Consider the following 11,007-nt stretch of genomic DNA (forward strand, 5'->3'; position numbering starts at 1 on the left):
AAGTCACATTTGATCCACCGACATTTTAGATGCACATATTTTGCTTTGCTTTTTTCCATCTCTCACGCTCTTTCTCTAGCTTCTCTTCCATCCTCTGTCCGTCTAATTTCATAAACATTTCATTTAGTGTATTCTTTGTGGCTAAAAATGATTCCAGATTGCTTTCAGGAAGACCACAGAGCAAAGCAGGCAAGTGAAAAGCATGAATAATGGTTTGTCGTAACCTTCCAGGTGTATCCTAAAAAGATATCAGTGCTTGAGTTCCAAATACGTACACATAAAGTATATGTTTAGATTTCCTTCCTTGACGACAAAGATAACTAAGTTGCTGTTCTGACAAACTCTCTTTTCCTAATGCCAAATTAACCCCAAAACAGCTGTTGTAATATTGTGTCAGAAGAAGTACGGAAAAGCTTAACCATAACAAACCCCGTCTATCGTCCAAGCTGGCTCTCATCATGTGGACAAAGTCGAAAAACCACAATTGGAATGACGAAGCTGGAAGAGAGAGAGAGAGAGAGAGAGGATGTGGTTATAACTGGGACAGTTTTCTGGAGCTCAGAAAGTAACCGAGTCTGATACAACTTTATTGAAACATGAGAGATAACACGAGACCTCTGGAATCTGCAGCCAAAGGAGACAAAAACAGAGTTTGTTACTGATCTTCTGTTTTTGTTGGCCAGTTGTTTTCTCTCACGTAGAGGAATTTGTCAGTTTTCATTGTTGTACTCAAACTGTGTTACAGGGAATTTGGTGAGAGTGATGGGTGCGTTTTGAGGAGCCACCCTTAGCCGTTTTAATCGGAAATCTAATTACCTGTTTCATACTGTCCCATGTCAGCTGTGCAACATATCAAACAGTGGTATTGTATTTGATTTCATGTGAAAATCATCAGGGGGATTGGTGTTGAAGGTTCAGCGAGCCAAAGATTTTGAGGAAGCAGAAACATTGACACAGACCAGAGCACCAACCAAAGATTGTCCGCTACAAACTGGGTTCTGAACACGCTTGGCCCGTCACCTTTGCTTACTTGTGATTGCAATCTTGGATGGCACCTCGCTGAAACTGTCCACACTAACACGCTGTTTAATCTTTAGGTCTGTCTGACACTCACTATTTCACCGTAACACGTGAAAATGTTCTGCCAACAATGTGAGAGACTTTGAGTCCAATGCAACATTTTTTGTGAAAGCGATTGAGCCATCTGCCATATTTTGTCCAAAATATTTTTACAGAATTCCACCTTCAAAGAGAAAAGACTAAAAACAGAAACAAATCTGATTGAAACTGACATTTTTTTGTATTCAAAAACATGACATGAGAAATGATAGAGAACAGGCCAGGAATGTTATCTTTTATGATCTAACATCACTGTTCAATGAATAGCATGTTAACAATTCAGCAGTTAAAGATTTAACCACCACATTTTTAGAAAAAGCGGCTCAAATATCAGCTGCAGTGAACATTTTGTGTTTGGCTTCTGGCAGGTGTTCATTTCTTACTGTGCATACAGTATGTTAAATATATCCTGAAAATGTGTATCAGATAGGTCACGTCACGACATGAAAGCAGAATTCCAGTTAGTTTAATTTAATCTCCAGCTTGCCAAATGTACACACAGATAGCTTAAAACAAATTACAACAAACTGCCATGGCAGCTGTACAATCGTATCTTTTGCCCCCTCACACACCTAGGCTACACCTATAGAAAGACTTCTGGGTTTTTAAAACATGTGAGCCACGTGGACAAATTACATTGGTGATACTCATATGTTCATAATTAAGGTTTTATTTGGCTGTCACGTTATTTTCCTCCCCTCCTCCTCAGTGTCCCTTTTTTAAATCCGTTTGAAGTCTGTCTTTTCAAACCCGAATGTCAAGCCACACTGCAGATATCCACTCTGCCCTGTATTGTTGTCACACCCAATGACACGCTACAATTCGCGGATGAGAGCGTGACCCAGCGCTTTGTGTTCCCAACATTTTCTCACCCACTGATTCTAAAGAGCCGAAATCTTACACCTGAAACTAGAGACCTTTTGGCTTTCTTATTGAAGTTACAATAGCAGAGGGAGTCTCAGATTGAGTTTGGCTTTTGTGTTCCGACCTCTATCCATGAATATTTGGGTGTAACATTTCAAGCCTACTGTACTTTTTCTGTCTTTTAGTTGGAGGAAGTATGTTGTTTTTTCTTGCTCCATAATTTGATGCCTTCATTGCAGCAGTTTGCCAGAGTTTGAGATGTGTTTGACATCTCGTGTTTGAACAGTTACACACAGCTATTCACCTTCCAAGTTGTTTCAACAAGCTCACAGCTGTCAACTTCAGGGCTGCTTGAACATGATACATCATTTACATTATTTTTATGGATAATCGATGAATTGTTTGTATGTCAAATTAATTGTGAAAAAAGAACCACAACTTCTCCAAAACCTAAGTTGACATCTTTAAATTGCTAATTTTTGTTCAACCAAAACCCCAAAATATGCAATTTACTATGATACATAAAGCTGAGAAAACCAAAACAGTTCTCTCATTTGAGAAGCTGGAAATTCTTGTCAAGCATCACAACCTCTGCCCAGGTATCGCTGAAAATAATAATACACAAATTGTGCATTGTTAAATAAACATTAAATAAATACATTGTTGGTGTTTAGAAGTGCTAAGTGAGAGACAACTGGACTTACTTTAGTTCCTTAAAGACAAATAATCAGCTAATTATGTGTTTTGAACAGGGGGAGAATGTCTCCAAGAATCTAAAGGAAGTCCAGTTGTCTTTGGCTTCTAGATATACCGTAACCTGGAAGCCTTCACAGACAGTTGTTTCAGGACTTTTTTGTTTTTGTTGCTTTTTCTTCAGGAACTGTGCGTGAGATGGCCCACAAATCAGACAGCAAGTTGAAGTCCATCTCTACCACAAGACTCAACCCTCAGCACCATCTCTGGTATGCCCCAAACAGCCTCTATACACCTACGTTGTTGAGGAAAGCAACTATTGGATGCAGTGAGAAAACGGCAGACATCTTTTATTTGTTTATGCGCTGAAAGATGTGGTCTAAACATTGTTGTGCACATTTGTGTATGTGGTCGGGAGGTGTAAGTTAAGGGCGTTCTAACACTGCCCATTTCTGACACATCTTTAGTTGATTACAATCAGCTTTTTTAGACTTCTTTTTGTAAAACTGCACCACTAAATTAGCTGGTAAACCACATCTTAATTTGTAACATGTGTTGCGCAACAAACCCTGAAGCATTCATGTCATGTTGTGTCACCTCCAGTAGTTTTTCTAGCCCCTTTTTTTGTATGTTTTTCTCCCCAAAACAGAAGATAGTAGCTTTCTCCAGGTTCTCACTGGAAAGGAATGTGATTATCTCAACAAAAGTATTATTTCAGAGAAGAAAATGGTTTCGCACGAACAAGTGCAAAATGGGCAAAACGAAAAACCAAGCTGGGAGTAATCAAACATTTCAATTATACAGACATAGTGTACACGCCTTTGAAGCAGTTTGGACAATCTGGCAAACATGCTTCATCCAACTTTTGTTGGATTAGGAAATGAAAATGGTGCATTATGATGAAGAGTAGGTTAGCGTATCCAGGTCCTAACACACACTAATATCTCAAATCTCCAAGTTTTGCCCTTTGTCCTCTGGCAACAGACACCACAGCTCAATGAGCGAAAACAAATCAAAGCAGCCCCTTCATGTGCTGCGAGGGAGCAAACCACAGTCTCGGAACACACTTGGAGTGTTTTCGCCATCCAGATCCTGTCAGCTTTTATTATGTCAATTATCCCCTTAGCTTCACAGTTACTGTGACGGTGGAAGTGCTTCCATCTGAGACAGCGTGGGTAGCACCTGCCAGCCACCACAACACGGTGTTATCTTTATGAAAACCAATGGCCGTGCTTTCAACCACACAGCAGCCCGTGTAGGTGTGAAAGGAGATTTCTGTGCTAATATGTATTTGTGTAATATTCTTTGTTTCTTTTGATCTGTTAGGCCTCTAGTGTGTGAAGACATCCAGGCAGATGTGGAGGATGGCCAGCTGCAGTTTTTCTACATTCTGGCTTTTGTCCTGCAAGGTGATCCACTGCATCCCATTTTAGGTTTTAGGATGTATTCTTTGCCAAAAATCTCTCTCATATCGGTCGAGGGATCTGCTTTGGCCTGCGTTCTTCCATCTAACGGAGTCTCATTTTCTACATGGTTGCGAGAAAGATACGATTTCAAGACTCAACATGTCATGTATAATGATTTCTGAAGGTGCAAAGAGGAGTGCTGTTAATGCTAATTACTTCATGTGCTACCTTCCTATCCTCCTCCTTTCTGGATTAACCCTGGTGCTGTTGATGTATGAATGCAGCTAAAGACTTTTCTCATTTGTATTTAGGTCACTTAGCTTGCAGTCTGGAGAAAACGTACAATAAGCTACATCGTAAACATTCATTCTAACCAGCAGGAAGAAAGCCAAGCGTTAATGCCACAATAAAAGCCCTCATAATATTTGTGAAACCCTAGAAATATAATGAAGTGCCAGGAAAAAATGCTAAAAGAGAGACATAAGAACAAGATGGATACATGATTTTGTTTCCTTCAAGATAAAACCAAACAATGGCAGGAAGAAATGTGGAGGAAAGGATGTGATTTGTGGGGAGCAGCTGACGTGAGTCGCCTGTCGAAGATCCAAGTTAACAACGTTTTGCATAAAACGAAGCAGAAATCTGTTAAACTGGACTGAGTGACAGGCGACTGTATGGGTATGCATGCGGTTTTCGCACGTGTACCGGGTGCCACAGGATGCCTCGCTGTTTCTGCTTCAGCAGACACATTTAAAGCCAAGGTAGCTGCAGGCTACACACAGCGGTACACATCAGTGGAATTTCAAGTGCCATAATTTGAGCATGCCTAGATCTGCCTTCTCCCTCTAGCTCCACTGAAGACTTGAAGTACAATGCCTGAATTGATCTTTGCAGCAAAACAGTACTTGTACTGTAAAGCTGTGACCCATGAATGTTACTATCAGTGGCTAAAATCAATGCTTATGTTTCTTATCAAAACTTTATAAACCAAAAGGGCAAAGACAATTTATTAATAGTTATTAACTCAAAACCAGGATAAATGCATGAAACATCACACACCCAGTGCATCTTTGACTATTTACATAACATGAAACTGTTCATATTTTCCTCTCAGAGGATATTTGGACGCCCTTGACAGTCCTGTCAACTCGGGAAACCCTGTACCTGCTCAGAGAGGATCACCAGTGGAGGAAAAGCTTCAACAGTCTGACAGTGAATGAAAACAAAGAACCGAACAGCGGGAGTGTCACCATTTTAGAAACGCTGCCAATCAGCTGCGTGAGCTCAGTCCACCTTTGGCCTTCAGATCAGTGCAGGATGGATATTCAGCTTTATGATGAGGTGAGTACGCAGCCTCTGCTTCCAAGCGGTAAGCAGAAATTAGTATTTGCATATGAAGTCTGGTATTCTGTTGCCTCCGTTGCTGTTTGTGTCCTCCCATCATCTCCCTCTCTATTACTCCTCTCATGCCTTTGTCTTAGCTGTGAGCTCCTAAATAAAACAGTAAACAGGTAGTTACAGAGCCATGTTTGGTGTTAATTTTTCCCACATGGTCATTCACACATTAGGATTAGGGTTAGTTTGTTTACTTATCCCTGCAGAGAATTTCACTGAAATCTAACCCAATCAAGAAAAGAATCCAGGATGAGAGCTGTGTATGTAAATACAGCGTGTGCACTTAAGAACTTAAGTATGTTGACCAAAAGGCACATTTTTAATGATGGGATATCAGTTTTTATACATGCAAACACTCATTCAGCAGCTGCAGTCCGCTGCACTCTGCTGCAGTCTGTAGCGCGTGTTGTCAAGTTGAGTTTTCTCTGCAATTACTGCTTTCATTATCAGAGTTTCTTCATGTTGTGTTTTCTCCTGCAGACTGTGAAACAGGAGAAGACGTGGTGTGTGCGCTCAGAGAGCACGGAGCTCCTCCAGGGTCTGCTGGCCTGGGTCAGAGCACAGTGGGAGGCCATGTTCGGAGTAAAACTGCACACAAGCCTGCAAGACAAAGCAGAATAATGGGAATTGGGGGAGGGCATAAAAACGGGAAAAAAAAGTTCCAGACTCTCTGTGTGTGTGTGTGTGTGTGTGTGTGTGTGTGTGTTTGTGTGCTTCTGTGTGTTTTATTAGCATGAATCTGAGTGTTGGTACTGGGAGATGTTTGTCTTTATTTTCTCTCCACACAGTCTGCACTCAGTCTGGTCCCATTACGCTCGTTGCTTTCATTGTCTTTTAGGCAAAGAACGTTGAATTGATTGCACTCATTCATGTGGCACCACAAGCCTGTAAAAGCACCAGTTGCATCATTTTTCCCTCCAGATACCAAGGTTTACGTGCTCAAATGGAGTGTGCCTTGTTTCTTTTGCGGCTCCCATGTCTCGTGTTCAAACGCACTTTAATGCGTCTCATGGTGTTCTTCGAGCGCTGTAGCATGGAGCCAACGTGGAGCAGATTTGGGTTTGCGGAACAAAAAGAGCATTAAGTTGCAGAGAGGAAATTTTTTAAGACGGGTAATGCAAGGAGCTGAGCCTAAAATATTTCGCCCCCCCCCTCGTTAAGCTCGTCGGAGTCCTTTCTCACATCTTAGGGTGCAGTGGGTTGTGACATCACATGCTCAGCATAAGGCAGGGGGTGGGGCTCTGTAAGGCCAGGGGTCACCTCACACCTTCCCCCCCCCCCAATTAGGGTCTTATGATGTGTCTCTGCAGTGTGTCACATGAACGGAAAAGAATACCAGGAGTGCAAATCTGCAGAAATTGGGTAAACAGTGGCGGTTGTTTTCTTTAACACTTGGGAACAGATGTTTACTTTGTTTACTTTGTTGATTTGTAACCTGGGTCAAAGCTGTCATCATTTGATGTGTCTCATAACTCTTTCTGTTCACTGCTGCAGCCATGTGTATTGTGTATGTAGCCATCTGTACATTGATCAAACTGTTGATATAGATTAACCAGTATAACTTAATATATTTCCTTTGTTAGCATTTTTCATTATGGCTTCATGAAAAAAAAGTATTTTATTTTTATATAAAAAAGGAAAAGTACCTCTGATATACGATGTGTGTAATTGAATATAAAAGTAATGTGTACACTTGTGGCTTTCGTGTGGTTTTTCAGAAACGGATACTTTAATTTACACATTTATTTTCACAGATTGGAAGAAACTTTTCTTTCAGCAGGGGTGACGTAACTTCACTTGTTCCTGTAGCAAATTCCTCTCTATCTTTTCAGAAAGTTTCTTCAAACTTGGCAACAGTGTTTTTAATCTTGTGTAGCAATTATTCAAATTTGAAGTGGTAATTGTTTGAAAAAATGTAACACGGACATATGAAATGTTTGGCAAGCTAATTCCACCTCCGATCACAAGGATGCATTTCAACCGAAAGGCATCATTTCTGTCCGTATGAAAAGGGCTTTGTCATCCATTTCAACAACAAGTGTGTGTGATGTTCTGTAACAAAGTCTCTACATCTAAATTACTCTTAATCCCACTGGTGCCGTCATGATTCATACCACAGAAATGGAAGCCTTACGTGAAATGTAGCAGCTAAAGTTTCTACATATTTCCCTACAGGTCAATAAATAAGAGGAGAGAAGGCACCGGTTTCTTCATGACCTCGAATCTATTTACTTTCTTTGTCATCTGATTGACGTGTGTGTGTCTGATAATATAATATATAATTATAATTATAGATTGCATGACCTGAAATATTTTACCTGAAGAAACGTGTCATCTATTAGTCGGAATTACTCATGTCTGTACTTAGAAATGGGTGATGAATTGCAGTTGTCACTTTTTTTTTTTTTCTGGCAAGCATGCGTGAAGCTAATGGCGTCTGCCCCAACAGGTTGTAAGACTGTAATCAGAAAGGTGACTAAGTATTATCAGGAAATAATAAGATATTACCACATGTGTTGCTGCCATTTCTTCATTATTGGGTCAGCTTAATCACTACATCATTTATGGCTCCAGATCAAAGCAGCAACAGTGCAGGAATGCTTCAAATCTGCCGAAGTCATGGATGTTTGATTATTGGATCGAAAATATGGCCTTTTAGTAACATAGCATTCTCTTTTCTTTTTTTTGCCATTCGACGCAAAAATGCCAATCCTATCCCTCTAAGCGAGGCTCTGCTTGAGTCCGGGCTCAGCTGTGTAAAGGTATGTTAACCAATTTCACAGTGTAAATATTTCTTTAGCCACCAGTGCTGTACATGTGTTGCGCACATGCTTCCCAGAGAGACCTGGATCACCTTCAATTGTACCCACGTGGCTGACAAAGGCCGGAATTCCTAGAAGGAGCATGTTTACGCAGAAAGTGCGGCCTGGATTTAATGTTCTTCATAAAATAAACAACAGAACATTTTGTGGTTGGTTCTGTTTTTGTACTTTTGCAGAAGAAGGTCAAAGGTCAGGTGCAGGTGCAGAGCATCAACCTCGGAGCTGACGCCTTGCTCCAGAGGTTTGAACCCCTCCGCTTCCGATTTTAGGATTTCATTTGGCACATAAGTGAACAAAAAATATATTTAGTAGAAAAAAATAACAGAAAAAGCAGCATAATGCACAGCATGCACCTGCTGCTTTGATGGAGAGGGGTCGGTTTGTGGGAATAGATCAATTACTGTCCCAGTTTTGATTTTAAAACAAATAAAAATGCATTTTCCATCCAGTAATTATGTCTCAATCTCCTTTTCTTTAGATTACTGCTTCCTTTCTTTCTTTGGAGCAGGGGAGTGGTGCATTAAAGAAGTGTCTAAAAGAGGGTAATCACTCCCTAAATGTCTTGGGGATGAGGTTTTCAGACTTGGGAAAGTAACTCTCAGACACTTGTTTCATTTATTATATCTATATGTCATTATGTCTCTTTAGGGAAAAATAGGGATTAAAGAAGTGGCTAAAAAGGCTATTTTCCCCTAAAAGTCGTGTGAAACACTTGTTAAAATGAAAGTTAAAAAAGCAGATACGTAAAACTGAATTAATGGCGAAGTACATTGTGCATCATTAATTCTATTTTATGGATCTGATATAGCATCTGGGACCATTCCCCTTATTCCCCATATTATTAAGCCATGCATTTCAGATTTTTATTATCCTCCCCGATGTGTTAATTGTTCATTTTCTGTTGTATTTTCGTCCATCCTGCCAGGAATGAAATACTGAATCCTTTTGTTTTTGGCCTGAAATATGGTCAAATTAATGAGCCCAGAAACTCAGCCTCAAAAAATCCATGAGTCATAACGATTACGCACCATGAATTTATGTCGCAAAGTTTTATGTTGGAGGAGGAAATAAGCAATCGGGCCTGTTACTAAAACATAACCACAACATGTGTCGGTATGAAAAGGCTTTGCAGGTGGCCACAAAATCAAAAGTGCTCCATACAGGGGAGTCCAGCCCTCAATCAAGCAGTTAATATATTCCCTGCAGGGGGGTAGGGAGGAATGTCGAGCCCCAAGACATGCTCACCCAACCCCTATTCCTATTGTGTCCTAAACTGCATGATCCTAGTGTCCTTTCTTGGCCTCTGTCCAGCTATGGGGCCCTTGCTGTCACACCTTTCTGAACCACATTAATTCATTGGTGTTTAACATGGCTGCCAGTGGAAAGGAAAACGAAAGGCTTCCCTCTGACACCAAGACATGGATTATCTCTGTCCGTAGATGAGTGAGGATATAACGGTGCAGGTGAGTGAGTTCATGCCTCACTTGGTCCAGCTTTGAAGACCAGAGGAAAGCAGGGAGGATAGTTAGTGTGAGGAGAAGCTGGGATGCAGCCATGGCGACTTGGCCGGGCGCAGACATCTGGCTTGATTCGACTTCCCACAGCCTCCTCCAAACATTTTGGGTCCTCTGGTAAATCAGGAGCACTACAGCTGCACTGTGCATGACAGCAAGAAATCTGTTGTTTTGCTGAACGCTCGAGTCAACTAAATTCTTGGATGGTGGGCCTCCTCGTCTAAAAGCTGCAGTCACGCAGCGCTCTGTCAGGCCCGGTGAGCTGCCAAACCGTGGTCCAGGGGATAACAAGGGGTCCTCAGCAGAAAGAGGAATGATTCGATTATGGTGTTGTTGCACTCAGTGTACTTTTTAGCCTATAAACAAAACACATTCTGACAACATAAATCTTTAATTTAAACATCCAGATCAGTCACGTAGAGTTGCATCCAGCCTGGGAAACTCTGGAGGGGCTTTTGTAAAGTCTTAGAAAGTAACGTCACAGGGACGTCATCGGGTGTCAATCAACAGTCAACCTTTATTTGATACTCTGGTAGCTGCAGTTGTTCAGTCACAGCTATCTGTCTTCCTGGAGGGCCCTCCCGTCTCTGCCTCTGCCTGCTAAAAGTTGAAGGCTGAGTCTCGTGCAGCTTGATAACTTTTAACAAACTGGCAAACAAAATATCACCCTGCATTCTTCGCTGATAGACAGTATATCACAAGACAGTGCTCATAAACAATAAGGATTTTCAGATTGACCCACATTAAGGGCTAAAAGTCAGCATATCTCGCCGTCCGCTGCATCAATATTGACCATTATTTTACCTCTTTAAGTATGTGTTTGATATATGCACTCAAAGGCCAGTTTATAAGGCACATTTACTTCTAAAAGCAATGTTGTGCTCTTTTTACTCCGCTTCAGTTACTTTACCCTTACAATTTTTAAAACCCTTCCTGTCTAGTGAAAACCATGTGTCTCCAAAGTTGATGATTTTGAATATTTGTGATGAACTGCAGTATTTAGTGCTCCTTTCTGGTTTGGGGCAATTCTCCCACTTCTCAAGATAAACAAACTATTTCAAAAACCCTTGTGGATTAACTGGAAAATGTCACAAAGCTGAAAACAGGGCTGTATTTCTGAGCTTGTAAAAAAGTTGAGTTCTGAGTTATCCAGAGCAGTAAAATGCAACACACACATTAATGCAGCAGTAATAT

General features: G+C 40.9%; 1 protein-coding gene across 3 annotated transcripts in view; it reads left to right on the forward strand.

The window, feature by feature from the left end:
• stk11ip (serine/threonine kinase 11 interacting protein) overlaps positions 1–7,175 on the forward strand; it is a 21,787-nt gene extending 14,612 nt beyond the window's left edge. For all 3 annotated transcript variants that reach the window (XM_035677573.1, XM_035677574.1, XM_035677575.1), the window contains 4 exons: positions 2,861–2,945; positions 4,003–4,085; positions 5,197–5,423; positions 5,958–7,175. In XM_035677573.1, the coding sequence (XP_035533466.1) occupies positions 2,861–2,945; positions 4,003–4,085; positions 5,197–5,423; positions 5,958–6,098 (536 nt within the window). In that variant the 3' untranslated portion in view covers positions 6,099–7,175. The remainder of the gene's footprint in view (positions 1–2,860; positions 2,946–4,002; positions 4,086–5,196; positions 5,424–5,957) is intronic.
• The last annotated feature ends 3,832 nt before the right edge of the window (positions 7,176–11,007 follow it).

This window comes from Morone saxatilis, unplaced genomic scaffold, assembly GCF_004916995.1.
Source record: "Morone saxatilis isolate NCDOM2014 unplaced genomic scaffold, NCSU_SB_2.0 Contig6, whole genome shotgun sequence".
In the NCBI taxonomy this organism is placed as follows: Eukaryota; Metazoa; Chordata; class Actinopteri; family Moronidae; genus Morone; species Morone saxatilis.